Source organism: Ornithorhynchus anatinus, chromosome 21 (assembly GCF_004115215.2).
Source record: "Ornithorhynchus anatinus isolate Pmale09 chromosome 21, mOrnAna1.pri.v4, whole genome shotgun sequence".
NCBI lineage: Eukaryota > Metazoa > Chordata > Mammalia > Monotremata > Ornithorhynchidae > Ornithorhynchus > Ornithorhynchus anatinus.
The window spans coordinates 16,764,919-16,780,519 of record NC_041748.1 but is presented as its reverse complement, the minus strand read 5'-3'; the positions used below and the strand labels follow the sequence as shown (position 1 = coordinate 16,780,519).

The 15,601-nt window shown below is 69.4% G+C and overlaps 2 protein-coding genes across 5 annotated transcripts in view; one reads left to right on the top strand and one right to left on the bottom strand.

The window, feature by feature from the left end:
- PKD1 (polycystin 1, transient receptor potential channel interacting) overlaps positions 1-10,931 on the top strand; it is a 39,110-nt gene extending 28,179 nt beyond the window's left edge. Inside the window, exons 24-47 of the mRNA XM_039910078.1 lie at positions 205-825; positions 1,028-1,184; positions 1,376-1,628; positions 1,732-1,927; positions 2,046-2,216; positions 2,412-2,555; positions 2,863-3,073; positions 3,771-3,897; positions 4,040-4,156; positions 4,719-4,771; positions 5,220-5,431; positions 5,649-5,754; positions 5,882-5,997; positions 6,691-6,893; positions 7,201-7,395; positions 7,503-7,642; positions 7,871-7,983; positions 8,086-8,245; positions 8,346-8,471; positions 8,570-8,744; positions 8,938-9,225; positions 9,350-9,484; positions 9,705-9,986; positions 10,437-10,931. Coding sequence (XP_039766012.1) covers positions 205-825; positions 1,028-1,184; positions 1,376-1,628; positions 1,732-1,927; positions 2,046-2,216; positions 2,412-2,555; positions 2,863-3,073; positions 3,771-3,897; positions 4,040-4,156; positions 4,719-4,771; positions 5,220-5,431; positions 5,649-5,754; positions 5,882-5,997; positions 6,691-6,893; positions 7,201-7,395; positions 7,503-7,642; positions 7,871-7,983; positions 8,086-8,245; positions 8,346-8,471; positions 8,570-8,744; positions 8,938-9,225; positions 9,350-9,484; positions 9,705-9,986; positions 10,437-10,931 — 4,796 coding nt within the window. The remainder of the gene's footprint in view (positions 1-204; positions 826-1,027; positions 1,185-1,375; positions 1,629-1,731; positions 1,928-2,045; positions 2,217-2,411; positions 2,556-2,862; positions 3,074-3,770; positions 3,898-4,039; positions 4,157-4,718; positions 4,772-5,219; positions 5,432-5,648; positions 5,755-5,881; positions 5,998-6,690; positions 6,894-7,200; positions 7,396-7,502; positions 7,643-7,870; positions 7,984-8,085; positions 8,246-8,345; positions 8,472-8,569; positions 8,745-8,937; positions 9,226-9,349; positions 9,485-9,704; positions 9,987-10,436) is intronic.
- Positions 10,932-12,396: 1,465 nt separating this feature from the next.
- The window catches only part of TSC2 (TSC complex subunit 2), a 35,939-nt gene continuing 32,734 nt past the window's right edge, over positions 12,397-15,601 (bottom strand). For all 4 annotated transcript variants that reach the window (XM_029048895.2, XM_029048898.2, XM_029048896.2 and 1 more), the window contains 8 exons: positions 15,360-15,435; positions 14,914-15,000; positions 14,437-14,623; positions 14,104-14,243; positions 13,854-13,932; positions 13,649-13,740; positions 13,132-13,230; positions 12,397-12,831 (listed from right to left, as the gene is read on the bottom strand). In XM_029048895.2, coding sequence (XP_028904728.1) covers positions 12,661-12,831; positions 13,132-13,230; positions 13,649-13,740; positions 13,854-13,932; positions 14,104-14,243; positions 14,437-14,623; positions 14,914-15,000; positions 15,360-15,435 — 931 coding nt within the window. In that variant the 3' untranslated portion in view covers positions 12,397-12,660. The remainder of the gene's footprint in view (positions 12,832-13,131; positions 13,231-13,648; positions 13,741-13,853; positions 13,933-14,103; positions 14,244-14,436; positions 14,624-14,913; positions 15,001-15,359; positions 15,436-15,601) is intronic.

Sequence of the window (15,601 nt, the reverse complement as noted above, 5' to 3'; positions counted from 1 at the left end):
CCGGACCCACTCGGGGACCTCAGCGAGGCTCTGGGGATTTGCGGTCGGGGCCGCCGGGCCCTCCCAGCCGGGGGATGGGTCTCGGATGCCCGGGGACACAGGCGAGGAGGGTGAGGCCGACCGGACCCGGCGGGGGGACCGAGCGGCGGGGCCGGGGTCGGGGGAGACGCGTCGCCACGCCGCCCCTCTCCCTCGCTGCCTCAGGGGACCTCATCCACCTGGTGAACAGCCCCGCCGCCCAGGACCCGGCGCTCCCGGAGGCCTGGCCCGAGTCCCGCCTGCCGCAGGTGGCCTCCAAGGCCTACGGCCTGTCCTCCGAGCTGATGCGCATCGTCATGCGGTCGCGGGTCCTGAACGAGGAGCCGCTGACCCTGGCCAGCGAGGAGATCGTGGCCCGGGGCAAGCGGGCCGACCCCTCCGACCCGTCCAGCCTGCTGTGCTACGAGGACGCGGCCGACTGCCAGTTCTCCATCCCGCCGGCCTTCAACGGGACCCTGGCCGACGTGGCCGACGTGGTCCAGGTGGTCTTCCTGGTCGACTCCAACCCCTTCCCCTTCGGCTTCATCCACAACTTCACCGTGTCCACCCGCGTGGCCTCCATGCGGTTCCAGACGCTGGACGGGACCCGGATCCCCGTCCGGGCGCTGGGCGCCGAGCGGGCCATCACCGTCAAGGTGGACAACCACACGGGGGCCGGCGCCCGCGACATCGCGGCCGGCTCCGCCGTGGTGGAGGCCCGGACCTCGGTCAGCGCCGTCATCGCCACAGCCAACCGCAACCGCGAGGCCGCGCTGCACTTCCAGCTCACCTACACCGTCCTCAACGGTGGGCGTCGCAACCGCCCCCCCGGGCCCCGGAGGGCCACCGGGTCCCGGGGGAGGGGACGGCGGGTCCGGGGCTCGCGGCGGGAGCGCGGGGGGGTCTGGAGCAGGGGCTCAGGGAGGGCGGGCAGCGGGCCCCAACGCGCGCGTCTGCGTGCGGGCGTGTCTATCCGTCTGTCTGCGTGTCTCTCCCCTGCCCCACCCAGAGCGCTACCTGGCAGCCGAGCCGGAGCCCTTCATCAGCGTCTACCTGCACTCGGCCCCCCGGCCCAACGAGCACAACTGCAGCGCCTCCAAGCGCATCGGGCTGGGGGCTCTGGCCGGCTCCGACCACAAGCCCTACACCTTCTTCATCTCCCCGCTGTACGTGCCCGCGGGGTGCCCGGGGGAGCTGCCGGACACGGGGCGGAGCTAGGGCCCCGGCGGGGGGCGGAGGGGCCGGGAGAGCGAGGAAGGAGCAGGAGCCGCCCCGGGGCCGAGGAGCGCCCCTCCGGTGGCCCGTCGGCGGCCCGCGGCTTCGGGCTCATCCCCGCTCTCCCTCGGCCCCGCCGCAGGACGGAGGACACCACCGGAAGCTTCCACTTCAACATCACGAGCCACTTCCGCTGGACGGCGGTGGAGGTGACCGTGGGGCTGCACAGCTCGCTCTGCCAGTATTTCAGCGAGCAGGAGATGCGCTGGAAGACCGAGGGGATCGTGCCCCTGGAAGACACCACCCCGACCCAGGCCGTCTGCCTCACCCAGCACCTCACCGCCTTCGGCGCCAGCCTGTTCGTGCCGCCCAGCTCCGTCCGGTTCATCTTCCCGGTGAGACCACGTGGGCGCCCTGGCCGGGGCGGGCCGGGGGCCGGGCGGAGCCCCAGGTTGGGGGGAGGGAGACTGAGGCCGCGGGGCCTGTCCCCATCGCCAGGATCCCGCCCCGGGTCTCAACTACGTCGTGCTGCTGACCTGCGCCGTCTGCCTGGCTGCCTCCGCCGTGGCGGCCGGGATCGTGCGCAAACTGGACCTGCTGGACATCAGCCGGGTGGGCGTCACCCCCTTCTGCGGACGGAGCGGCCCCCACAAGTACGAGATCTGGGTGAAGACCGGCTGGGGCCGGGGCTCAGGTGAGGCGGGCGGGAGGGACGGCGGGCGGGGCTGCGCCGGGGGCGGGGAGGGGGTCCGGGACCTTGGGGCCTCGCTCCCCGGCGCGGCGGCCCCTCACCCGGCGCCCCGGTCGCCCAGGCACGACGGCCCACGTGGGCATCACCCTGTACGGGGTGGACGGCAAGAGCGGCCACCGCCACCTGGACGGGGAAGGGGCCTTCCGCCGCAACAGCTTGGACGTCTTCCAGATCGCCACGGACCGCAGCCTGGGCGGCCTGTGGAAGATCCGAGTCTGGCACGACAACAAGGGTACCATCCGGAGGGGTGCGGGCTCACGTCCCGGAGGGGCAGGGGCCGGGCGGGGAGCGGGCCAGCCCGGGCGGCTGCGGCCGGCCGACGGGACGGGCGGCGCCGGGGTCCGGCCGGGGCTCTTCCAGTCCGCTGCGCCCCGGCCCCTCGGCCCTGCCCGGCACTGACCGCCCTCCCCCGGCACCGGGCTCGCAGGGCTGAGCCCGGCCTGGTTCCTGCAGCACGTGATCGTCAAAGACCTGCAGAGCGGCCGCTGCCACTTCTTCCTGGTGAACGACTGGCTGTCCGTGGAGGGCGAGGACGGCGGGGGCCTGGTGGAGAAGGAGGTCCTGGCCGCCAGTGAGTCTGCTCCCCTCCGCCCCCGACCCCACGCCCCTTCCGCCGGCGGCGGGGGCTGACCCGCTCTCCGGAACGGGGTGGGACGGGCGAGGGGCCGTGGCGGGCGACTGGTCACGGCCCGGTCTACGCCGCATCGATGGCCGAAGCCATCACTCGTGTGCGCGCCTGCGCGAGCCGGGTGGACCCAGGTGCTCACACGCGCGTGCCACAGACGCACACGCACCTAGAGGCGGATACGGACAGGAAGGCGGTCGGGCCCGCCCCGCCCACTGATCCCGCGCCCGCCCGCTGTCTCCGCCCCGCGCAGGTGAGGCGGCCCTGCGCCGGTTCCCGCGGCTGCTGGTGGCGGAGCTGCAGCGCGGTTTCTTCGAGAAGCACATCTGGCTGTCGCTGTGGGACCGGCCCCCCCGCAGCCGCTTCACCCGCGTCCAGCGTGCCACCTGCTGCACGCTCCTGCTCACCCTCTTCCTCTGCGCCAATGCCGTCTGGTACGGGGTAGTGGGCGACGCCGCTCACGGGTGAGTCCGTGTCCCCGTTTCCCCCCCCCCCCCGGGATCGTCCCCACCCTCCCCCACGTCGGCCGCCCCGGCCTCCAGTCCCACCCACCCCTTCCAGCATGGTCTGGTGGGTAGAGCCCGGGCCTGGGAGTCAGAAGGACCTTGGTTCTCATCCCGGCTCGGCCATTTATCTCCTGCTGGGTCATCTCCGGCAAGTCACTCCACTTCCCTGGGCCTCAATTCCCTCATCTGGAAAATGGGGATTCAGACTGGGAGCCCCATGTGGAACAGGGAGTGAGTCCAGCCCGATTTGCTTGTATTCATTCAACCGTATTTAATCGAGCGCTTACCGTGTGCGGAGCGCTGTAACTACGCCCTTGGAAAGTACAACTGGGCAACAGATAGGGACAATCCCTACCCAAAGACGGGCTCACAGTCTAGAATGGGGAGACAGACAACAAAATAAAACAAGGAGACAGGCATCAATAGCTTCAAAATAGATAAAACGAATTATACTTATAGACACAATTATAGATACTATAGACATATACATATATATATATTCACACATAGATATATAGAGATATATCCACCGCAGTGCTTAGTACGGTGCCTGGCATAAAGCAAGTGCTTAACAAACACTACTATTATTATTATTATCGGGCCTCAACCCTCTGTGCATGACACCACCCTTCCCCGCTCCCCTTTCCCTCTGCAGGGACGTGGCCGTGTCCAGCCTGTTGCCGGTCAGTGCGGACACCATGGCCGTCGGCCTGGTGTCCAGCGTGGTGGTCTACCCCCTCTACCTGGTGGTCCTGTTCCTCTTCCGCATGGCCCGCAGCAAGGTGAGGCGGGCTCGGGATCCCCGCCCCGGCCACCATCCGACCCCGTGCTGGCCCGGGGGTCCAGGAGGATACGGTGGAGGGAGGGGGCAGACCTGACGGCTGCCTCAAACCACCCCCTTCCCCGGCCCTGCTCTCTTTGCAGGTGTCCGTCAACCTGGCCTCCGGCCCCCCCGATCCACAGTCCCTGGAGCCGGACAACTCCCTGGACTCCTCGGTTCTGGAGAGCTCCTTCCTGACCTTCTCCGGGCTCCAGCCTGAGGTGAGAGGAGCGGGCTGGGGCTTGTCGGGCTCGGAGGCTCGAGACCGGAAGCTCCTCAGGCGGGGATGGGTCGTGAGGGGGGCCACACGTTCCCCCGGTCGGAAAGACTGACCAATCTCCCGTCCTTTTTGTGTTGGACAATCCCAAGCGCACAGTAGAGTACCCTGCACGTGGCAAGCACTCGGTAAACACCATCAATCGATCAATTTGGGGCACTCGCCAGGGCGACGGCCGGCAGAGATGCCCAGGGGAGGTAGCGGGCCCCGGGGTCAGGAGACCGTGCCTCGGCCCTGCTGTTTGACCCCGGACAATTCACTTACCCTCTCGGGGGCCTCACTTTCCCCTGCTGTTAAATGGGGATTCTGAGCCTGCTCTCCTTCCGGCTTAGACCGTGAGCCCCCTGGGTGGGTGGGACTGTGTCTGGTCTAATCATCTTGTGCCCATCCTAGCACTCAGCAGCACAGTGCTTGGCACCTAGCACGTGCTGAGTCCGTCCCATCTTCACCGATATCGCCGGATCCCAAACAGTTGTGGTCCCAATCCTAATGGCTGTTCCCCACAGGCGTTTTCAGAACAGACCAAGACCGATTTATTCCCACCGGACGATTCCAGAAGGTGGGTCTTCCCCAAGGGAGGGGACGGGGTGGGCGAGAGGGAGGGGAGGGTGTCCAGGCCACCAACACGGCCCCGGAGCCACAAAGGGCCACATGTTCCCTGGGTCAGACAGGCTGGGCAGTCCATCTCCCCCTCTAGACCGTAAGCTCATAGCGGGTAGGGGATGGGTCTGTTTATCGTCGTATCGTACCCTCCCAAGGGCTTAAGTACAGTGCTCTGCACACAGCAAGCGCTCAGTAAATACGACTGCATGAACGAATCCCCGGATCCCTCCATCCTCCGCCTCCTGCCCTCCCCACTCCACCCCTGCCTCGCCTCCCGCTCGCATCCCACCCCACCCGGCGAACGTCCGGCCCGCGGAGGAAGCTTTGGGAAGAGCAGAGGTCAAGGGTCCGGGGAGGGTGAGCCCCCCGGCCCCCCTGTAAGCGTGGCCCACCCACCTTCGCAGCCTGATCCGGTGGCGGCAGTCCAGCAGCGAGGGGGTGCTCAGCTGGCCAGACCTGCTCAGCGACCCTTCCATAGTGGGCAGCACCGTCCAGAGGCTCAAGCGGGGCCGCAGCGGCCGGCCCCTGGGCGTGGAGAGCTCGGGGTCTCCCGGCGACGACAGCCTCTCCCTGGCAGCCTTCCACCACGCACAGACCAAGTACTTCTCTGCCTCAGGTGGGCGCCGCCGGGGTGGAGGGGCGGGCGGCGGGGGGAGTGACGGTCTCCGACGAGAGCCCGGCGGGGGCGTCATCTGCCGTGGCCTCCGGGGGTGAGGGTTCAGGAGCTGGGAGGTCGGGGGCGTGTTCCCCAGCTCGGTCAGCCTGAGCCTCGCCGGTCCGAGAGGACCCCGCGGCCGGAGCCCCCGACGCCACCCCCGGCCCCCTCCCCGCAGATGAAGATCTGGTCCGACGGATCCTGGCCGAAGGAGCCGGCGGCATCGTCCTCCCCCAGGACGGGAGACAGCGGGCCCGGCCGGAGACCAACCTCCACACGGGCCTGTGAGTGGCGAGGAGCGGGGGTCGGGGGCCGGAGGGCCAGGGTGGGCGAGGGGCCGGGGGACGGTCCAGATGGGAAGACCGGCTCGGGGAGGCAGCCGCCCCCCAGCGCCGGCCCCGCTCTCCGCAGGCCCCGCGCCCTGGGGGATCAGACGGACGCCCTGGCCCTGCAGAAGGTCAGCGACAAGGGGCGGCCGCTCTCTGCCCTGGCCGCGGAGGGCACCGGAGCCGAGGCCGGCCGGACGGGTAGGAGCTTCCTTCTCCCTCTGCCTTCCTCAGGGGCGCGGCCGACCCCGGGCGGGGGGCGGGGGCGGGGGCAGGGGCCGCGGAAACTGACGAGGGAGCCAAGCCCGCGGACGGTACGGAAGCAGGGACCGAGCAGCTTGGCCTAGCGGGAAGCGCCCTGGCCTGCGAGTCGGAAGAGCTTTGCCTGCTGTGGGGCCTCAGGCGAGTCACTTCCCTTCTCTGTGCCTCAGTGTCCTCAATTATTCCGATAAAATGAGAATGCAGTGCCTGTACTCCCTCCTTAGACCGTGCACCTCACGAGGGAGAGGGTCTGTGCCTTTCTTTCATGCATTCAATAGTATTTATTGAGCACTTACTGTGTGCAGAGCACTGTCCTAAGCGTTTGGGAGAGGACAGTAGAACAATAAAGAGACACAATCCCCGCCCGCAGCGAGCTTACGGTCTAGAGGGGGAGATAGATATTAATAGAAATAATTGTATCTGAGGTTAACTGTATCTACCCCAGCGCTTAGGACAGTGCTTAACACGCAGTAAGCGCTTAACAAGTACCATAACCACTGTCCTCTTCCCTTCCCGGACCTGGTGGCGGGGTTGGCGGGGGTCGCTTCTGCCACCCCGCCGCCCGCCCCTCCGTCCCCGGTCCGGCCGTGAGTCCGACCCCCGCCCCCCGGTCCCTCCCCCCGCCCCCTCCAGTGCCGGCCGAGGCCCCGTCCCCTCGCCTGCTTCCGCCGTGGTGCTCCGCCCTGGCCCTGGGCCTCAGCCTGCTGCTCCTCGCCGCGGCCGTCGGCGTCTCTGTCTGGATCGGGGCCGGCTTCTCCTCCTCCGTGGGCGTCATGTGGCTCATCTCCGACGTCTTCAGCTTTCTGGCCTCCTTCCTGCTGTGGGAGCCCATCAAGGTCAGGGGGACCCCCGGCCACTTTCGACCCCACCCAGCTGACCCTCCCCACCCCTACCGGGCACCTCTCTCTCTCTCTGTCTTCCACCGTGATCTCTGCGTCTCTCCCACGCCCCCCGCCACGGTCCCCAGGCGGGTTCCCCGGGTCCGGCCTTTCCAGAGCCCCAAACGCCTGAGTCGGGGTGCACGGGAGGGCGGACGAGGCCGCCCGAGGGTCTCTCGTCCTCACACGCGCCCACCCGGGGTTCGCCCTCTCTGCGCCGGGGGCCGCGGTCCGAGCCGAGCGCCCCCCCTCCCCCGGCCCTTAGGCCCTGCTGGAGGCGCTGTACCTGGCGCTGGTGGCCCGACGACTGCACCCGGAGGAGGGCGACACGCTGGTGGAGTGCCCGGTCGTGCGGCCCGTGTCCGAGCGCATCCCCAAGGTCCGGCCGCCCCAGGGCTTCGCCCTCTTCCAGGCCAGGGAGGAGGCCCGCAAGGTCAAGCAGCTGCACGAGCTCCTCAAGGTGAGCGGCGGGGGCGGGCGGACCCGCTGGCGGGAGGGCCGGGCGGCCGCGGTGGGGCCGGGCCTCTGCGGCCCCCCTGGACCCTCCGGGCCGTGTCCCCTCTCCAGAACTGGCTGCTGTACGCGCTGCTCCTGCTGATCATCCTGCTGGCCAACTACGGCGACGCCGGCCGCCATGGCCGGGCCTACCTCCTGCAGCGCTCCATCAAGCAGGAACTGGGCAGCGCCGGCTTCCTGGGCATCCGCAGGTGCCGCCCTCCTCGGGGGAACACGCCGGGCTGGCGGGCGGGGGCCGCTCCCGGGCCGGACCTCCGAGGGTGGCTGCTGCTGCCGCTCTCCCCCGCCCCCGGGTAGAACTTCCCCGGGCCCCGCCTGGCCAGAGCGGGCCGGCCAGCTGACCGTCGCTCCCTCCCGTCTCTCCCCGCTCCGTCTCCCGCTCCCCCCCACTCCCTCTCCCGCTCCCCCTCTCCGGGCAGGTCGGACGAGTTCTGGGCCTGGATGTCCCGGGTTCTGCTGCCCTACGTCCACGGGAACCCGTCCACCCGCGAACTGGGGGCCCTGCGCCTGCGGCAGGTCCGGCTCCGGGCAGGTGCGTGCCGGGGAAGGAGATCTCCCTCCCCCCTTCCCTCTCTCCTCCTCCCTTTCCCCTTCGCCTCCTCCCTCCTGACCGGCCACCTCCTCGGTGTTTCAGCTCAGTGCCCGGACGTCGCCTGGAGGCCGGTTCCCGCCTCCGGGGGCCAGTGCGCCGTCCCGTCCGGCTCCTTCAACACGGCGGACTACGGCGTGGGCTGGGAGCCCGCGGCTTGGAACGGCACCGCCTCCTGGGGGTACTCGGCCCCGGAACTGGCAGGGTAAGGGCCGGGAAGGGAGGGGCCGGGCCGGCCCCCCTCGCCCCCTCTGGACCGGCCGGCTCCCCCGCCGCGGTCTGACACCGTCTCCCCCCCCCGGCAGGGTCCGGTACTGGGGCTACGTGTCCATCTACGACAGCGGGGGCTACGTCCAGGAGCTGGGGCTCGGCCTGGAGCAGAGCCGGGCCCAGCTGCATTTTCTGCAGCGGCACAACTGGATCGACAACATGTGAGGGGCCGGGAAAGGGGCCGGGGGCTGGGGCGGGGGCGGCCCCCTCCCCAGCGCTCCCCGGTCACCGGCTCTCCCCTCTCCCGTCCCCGGTGCAGGAGCCGGGCGGTGTTCGTCGAGCTGACCCGCTACAGCCCCGGCGTGGATCTGCACGCGGCCGTCACGCTGCGGCTCGAGTTCCCCGTGGCCGGCCGGGCCGTCGCCGCCGTCAGCGTCCTGCCCTTCCCCCTGCAGCAGCTCCGCGGAGGAGTCACCCTGCAGCTGCTCACGATGGTGCGTCCGCCGACCCCGGGCCCCAGACCCGCCCCGTGCACCGGTGCCCCGTCCCCCTTACTGGCTGGGCCCGGCCCCCCCCAGTCAGTGAGCACCCCCGCCCCAGCCCCGCGTCCGCTCGGGACGGCCAGTGCCCCGTCCCCACCCCCGAGCCCGCGGGGCCCCTGCCCACCAACTACCGCTCTCGCCACAGATGTTCCTCATGCTGTTTGTCGTCTACCTGGCGGGGGCCGAGGCCCTGGCCGTGCGCCAGGCCGGCCGGGCCTACTTGCGGCGAGCCGGGGCCTGGGGCCGGTGGCTGCTCATCGTGCTGGCCACGGCCACGGCCCTCGTCCACCTGAGCCAGGTGACCCTGGCCGAGCGGCAGTGGGCCCGCTTCCTGCAGCGGCGCCGGCGCTTCACCAGCTTCTACCAGGTGGCCTGGCTCAGCTCCGTCTCCGGCAGCCTGGCCGCCTGCCTGCTCTTCTTGCTCACCCTGCAGGTGGGGGTCGGGCCGGGCCGGGCGGCGGGGGGCGGGGGCCGGACGGGGCCCGGACCCGGACCCTCGCCGGGCTCGGGCTCCCTCCTCCGCCCCCCTGACGCCGCCGCCCTCGTCCCCGCCCCAGGCGGCCCAGCAGCTACGCTTCGTCCGCCAGTGGGCAGTCTTCGGCAAGGCCCTGGGCCGGTCCCTGAGGGAGCTGCTGGCCGCCGGGGCGGCCTTGGGGGTCCTGGCTGCGGCCTACGCCCAGCTGGGCTTCCTGGTGAGTCTGCTGTCCCTCCCCAAGCACCAAGGGGCCGTTGTGGGCGTGCGGGGGGAGGGAGAGGGGGCGGGTGGCCGTCCCCTCGGGCCCGCCCCCGCCCCCGCCGACAGAGTAGAGCGAGTCGCCCTCTAGGCCTGGGCCGGAACCACGGCCCCCCCTCCCCGGCGGCCTCCTCTGCGGTCGGCCCCGGGGCCCAGCCTGCTCCGCTCTCCGCCCCCAGCTCTTCTCCTCGTGCTCCGAGGCCTTCCGCAGGCTGACCGGCGGGCTCCCGGCGCCGTGGCCGGACACGCGGGGCGGGGACGGGCCCCTCCCGCCACTGCTGGCCTGGGGCTTGCTGGCGCTGGGGCTGCTGCGGCGCCTGGTGGCCGCCGTGCTCCTGCACGGTTACCGCCAGCTGCGCGGCGAGCTCTTCCGCCCGGCCTTCGAGCCCCAGGACTACGAGCTGGTGGAGCTGCTCCTCCGCCGCCTCCGCCTCTGGATGGGCTTCAGCAAGGTCAAGGAGGTGGGTGCCGCGGGGCGGGGGCTGTCATGTGGGGGGAAGGGCCCTCTCGGGGCAACCGAGTCCACCCGCCGCCCCTTCCCGGTCACTCACGGGAGGTCGGGAGCGAGGCCGACCGGGGGCCGGGCGGAAGCTCTCTGAGCTTGAGCGCGGCTCCCAACGGCCCCCGGGCCCGGCAGTCGGGAGGACCTGGCTTCACATCCTCTTGGGCAAGTCGCTTCACATCTCTGGGCCTCGGGTCCCTCATCGGTCAAAGGGGGACGAAGACTGTGAGCCCCATGGGGGACAGAGACGGCGTCCATCCCAATCGGCTCGTCTCTATCCCCGGGTCTCGGGTCGCCGCCCGGCCCCTAGTGAGCTTTTAACAGATGCCGCAGTTACCCTCGTCCCCCGCGGTTCCGCCACAAGGTGCAAGCGATTAACAGATGCCCCCTTTACCCTCCTCTCCCGCAGTTCCGCCACAAGGTGAGGTTTGAGGGGATGGAGCCTCCGCCCTCCCGCTCCTCCAGCCAATCCAAGTCTTCGCAGGGGCCCCCGCCCAGCGTCGGCTCCGACACGTCCCGCCCCTCCACCGCCTCCAGCCAGCTGGACCCCGGCGCCCCCCGCGACCCGCCCGAGCCCGACCCGCCGCGCCTCCTGGCCGTCTCCGAGGCCCTGCTGGCGCAGTTCGACCGGGTCATCTGGGCCACGGAGGACGTGTACCGCCTCGAGAGCCGGCTGGAGGGGCTGCGGGGGCGCCTCCGGGCCGGGCGCCCGGACCCACCCGGCCCCCCGACCCCGCCCGCCGCCACGCTGCCGGGCCGCATCGCCCGGGCCCGCCGGGCTGCCGCCTCGGCCGGCGCCCTGCTGGCCGCCCCTAAGGCCTACACGCCCGCCGACCCTCCCCGCAAGAAGGGTGCTGCCAGGATGCTGCAGGCCAGGAACAGGGTCCACCCAAGTGCCCAGTGAGCATCCCCTCCCGCCGCCCCCACCTCCGCCCCCAGGCACCCTTGGGGCCCCGGGCCTGCCTCTCTGAGGGGGCCCGGAGCCGGCCATCAGTATTAAGCCTTCCCTCTCCACCCCCTCCCGCCCATCCCACGGGGCAACGAATAGCCCCGGGGACGGGAGGGGAGAAAGCTCTGGGTTGGAGGTGCAGTGGGTGAGGGCGGGGAGGGGTGGGACGGTGGGGGGGCTGCTTCCCACACAGCAAGCCCCCTCCCAAGGCCCTTTCTCCCGCCCTCCCACCAACCGACCCTTGGAGCAGCTCAGCACTTTAAACACAGATTTTCCTTAGGTACCGCTCCCCGTTCTCTCCCCGCTCCCGGGCCTGGCGAGCAGAGCCCCGGTTGCTCCCGGGCCCCATCTCGCCTTCCGAGCTCGGGGCAGGGGCGGGGCGGGGCGGGGGGGGTGTCCCCTCCTTTCCTGAGACATTAACTTATTTCCCAGCAGCTCAGGTTCAGCAGGGCTGTACCAGCTGCCTCCGTCTCCCCCGTCCCCGCCACCCACGCACACGGGGAGTGTGGCCATCCTTCGGCCTCACCCCCACCCCCCCCCCCGACCCCGAAACTAAATTATTTCCAGTTGTGCTGGGCCCCACTTCCACGTCACTACCCAGCCCCCTTTCAGCCTATATGTAGTGGATGTAATTTATACGGGGTTGAGACATCTCTATTTTTGTACGTTGGCGCTCGTACACAGCCAGCCCCAGTGCTGGGAGACGCTGCTGTCGAGAGCCAGAGACGAGGGGGCCGGGAAAGGTGGGGGGTCGCCCCCTTCCCCCCACCCCCGACCCCCTTGGCCGCTGCGGGAAAGCTGCCAGGGAGGAGGGGGATGCTGGTCTTCCAGGCTGAGGGGGCAGGGGCTAGTCCCACCTCCGGCGGGCACAACGCTTTTGGGCACCAGCCCCAGGAGGGTGCTGCCCTTGTCCCCCTCACGGGAGCAACACAACCAGCAACCCGCAACACAACCAGCAACCCGCCTTTTCCCCTCTGACTCCGGCCACCCTTGACCGGCCCTGGGGGGCACAGCCTGGCGACGGGGGAGGGCCGCACTTAAACCCTGCCCGTGCCCCGACTCGGCAAAGGCAGCAGGGGACGCTGGCGCCGAGGCGGCATGCTGCTTGCTTTATTTATTGGTGAGTCGTCTCCCGGGTGCACCGCCCCCCCGCCCCCGGCCTCCCGGCCCCTCTCCCCCCAGCCAGCACCGTGCCTTAGCGGTGGGCCGCGGCCTCCGCCTTCAGTGTTACTCTGACCCGCCTCCGTCCCCACGCGACTGTCGGAGACAACGACAAAGCCAATAAACCATTGGACGGCTACTAGACCCCGGCTCGTGGTGCCCCCGGAGGGCGGGGGGCGGCAACCGGGGCACCGGGTCCGCTTCTCAAAGCCCCGCGCCCGTCACCACCCCGGCTTGTAAAAACAGACACGTCACTTCGTTTTTCCACGCTTTCAGTGTTCTATTTCAATACTTTCCCATATTTCATCGATCCGACGCTTCCCTTCACTAGTCCCCATTTCATTTTATGGTAACATCTCACTTCACCCCTTTCCAAAAATCTCGTTCGCCGTCCGCTATTCATTAACCGTGCTACCCATGTAAACGGAGAGCGCAGCGGGATCGGGCCACAGGCCATCGAACGGCCTCCCGCCCGCCCGCTCCCCGTCCCGGTGTCCATCTGCCCTCGCGGGCAGGACAGTGCTCACACAAAGTCAGTGAAGTCGTCCACGGAGGAGATGAGCCGCGTCCTCTGGCCCGTCTGGTAGGGGGCGGCGGGGTCCGGGGCCGGCGGGGGCGGGGACTTGGCGTGAGCCGGCGGGTGGACCGGCAGCAGGGGGAAGCCGGGCCCGGGGTACTGCGTCTCCTCTCGGATCTGCGGGAGGGGGCGGAGAACCACGCAGAGCTCAGTGCCAGGGGGAGGGCGATGACATGCCTCAGTCTCACCCAGGAGACTGGCCGGCCAACCCCCTCCACGTGCACGCACCCCGGGCCCACCTCCCCAACTGGCTTCCATGCTGACCCTTCCCCCTTGGCTGCAGACGACCCCCCCAACTGCATTCACTCTCCCGTGCACCGAGCCCAACACTCCCCCCACCCGACCGTCCGGCTCTGCTGCTTCTGCCCTGGCCCTCCCCCATGGCTACCACACAGTCCGACTCTGACCCCGACCCACCCGGTGCCGGAGTCTCTTGATGTGGCGCAGCCTGGCAATCCACTTGGAGGGGTAGATGTCGGTGGGGTTGGAGCGACTGTGGTGGACCTGGGACGCCATCTGCTTGGGAGAGGGGAGCACTGACTTGGGGGGGGTGGTGGGTGGCGGGGCGCTGGAGGGAGGAAGAGGGAGTGGGAAAGAGGAGGAGAGAAGGAAGGGAGGAGAAGGGAAGGAAAGAAAGGAGGGAAGGGAAGAGAGGAAAAGGAAAAGGGGAAGGAAAGGAAGAGGAGGGAAGGAAGGGAAAAGAAGTGAAGCAAGGGAAGGGAAGTGAAGGGAAGGAAGGGAAGGAAGGGAAGAGAAGTGAAGAAAGGGAAGAGAAGTGAAGAAAGGGAAGAGAAGCGAAGGAAGAGAGAGAAGGAGAAAAGGGGAAGGAGGGAGGAGCAAAAAAGGGAGAGGAAGGAAGGAGGCAAGGACGAAAGCAAGAAGGGAAGAAGGAAGGAAAGGAGGGGAGGGAGGGAGCAGGCAGGCGGGCACTCACATTGGCATGCAATGCCATCTGGCGGGCGACGAAAGGCAGGTTCCGGTCCGAGACGATCTTGGCCACGCTGGTGTCCACGAGTCCTTCCATATCTATGGACACAAGGGCCGGGGCCTCGTTGCAAGGTGTCCTTTCGGAGGGGCCTGCCCAGCCCTGCCCACGGCAGGGCCCAGCCCCACTCCCACCGCAGAGGGGCCCCCCGCACCTTTCCGGCACTGCAGCGTCACCAGGTTGCACTGGTAGTCGAGGGGGGTGATGAGGACGTGGACGAAGTTGAACTGGCCCTGTGGGGGGACAGGATGCAGTCACGCCGCCACCGTGGCGGCGGCACGATCTCCGAGCGGCACCGCCACTGTGAAGCTCGACCCGTGGGTCCGCGGTCCCCTCCGGCGGGGGGCCGGGGAGGCCGCCTCACCCACGTCATGCTGCCCGGGGCCGGGGCCCGGCGCCGCTACCTTGATGGTGCCCAGCTTGAAATCCTCCCCCGAGTCATTGTAGACGATGGTCACAAAGTCGTTGCCCAGGTGCCGCTTCTTATCACAGCGGTTTTTGTCCAGGTCCTTGGTGGGCATCAACGTGGCGATGTGGAAGATGGCTGTGGAGGCAAAGGAGGCGGGCTGCGGGAGGGAGCGGGCCGGACCCCCTCCCCGCTTTTAAGGAGCCCAGGCCGATGGAGGCGGGATGGAGGGGCAAGGGCCGCCCCGGGGATCTCCCGGGTCAGCTCCGCTCGGGGTTCTGGCCCGGTGGCACTTCACGGGCCCCTGGTGGGGGGAGGGTGCGGGCAGTACCCTGCATGATGTCGTCGTGCCAGCAGTAGGTGAACTGTCCGTCCTCTCCGCACACCGCCAGCCCGCCCAAGTAGATCTTGTCCGGTTGGCAGTCCTTGAGCTCGATCAGCTTGCCCAGCCCCGCCAGGAATTCCGTGTAGCGGTAGGAGCCGTGCTCGTTGGACAGGATGGCGATCTCGTTGGTGCTCTGTGGCGTGGGCGAGGCCGCTGTGAGCCTCTCTGGGAGACCGCCACCCCCACACCCTCTGCCGGCACCCCATCGAGGGAGAGGAGGTGGCAGTTTCAATGCGTTGGGTGGGAAGCGTTGGCTGGACCCGGGGTAGGGGTCTGGGTGGTGGGCGAACCGGCGGGGGAGGAGAGAGGAATCACTCCATCCCCACGTGGGGAGAGACCCAGAGCGGCTAACGATCCGCCCAAGGTGAGCTTGGCGCTCCCGCCCGGTAGGCCCCGGCTCTGTCTGCGGGCCCGGCCGCTCACCTGACCCTCTCCCACGTAGAGGACGGCGATCTTGTGGGTGTCGTACGACGGGATCTGATCCAGGAGCTGGACGGACCGTTCGTACGTCTGGGGGACGGGGGGAGGGCACGGTCGACCGGGCGCCCGTCGGCCTCGCCCTCCCGACCCCGGGCGGGTGACCGAGAGCCAGGCCCACGCAGGACGGGGCAGGGCAGCCAGGTGGGGAATTACGGGATGGTGACGGCAGCCCCCGCCCCTCACTGGATAGGTGACCCTTCCCACTTGCCCATCGTGCCAGTGTCGCGGGCCCGGGAGCCCCCCGCCCCAGCTCACCCTGCCCTGGCCGGGACCCAAAGAGGCCCCGGAGTTGAAAGGAGAGATGTCTCCGCCCGAGACTGGGGGGGCGGGAGGGGGACCAAGTCCAGGGGGCTGGGATCTGGGGGCGGGGGGTCCCCTGAGCCGCCCACCTCATTGGGCAGCAGGAGCGGCTTGTTGGCCTCTTCGCCAAAGAATGGGGAGTGATACAGCTGCAGGAACACGAAGCTGTCGAGAGAGCAGACCCTGGCACAGATGCCTACCGGCTCCCCCACCCCAGCACCGACTGGCAAGAGACCAGACCCTGCCCCAGATGCCTCCCTGCCCCTCTCCAGTTGTTGGGGGTGTGGTTCAAGGATCTGGGGAGAGGATGGAGCCACCCCCGCGCCAAAGT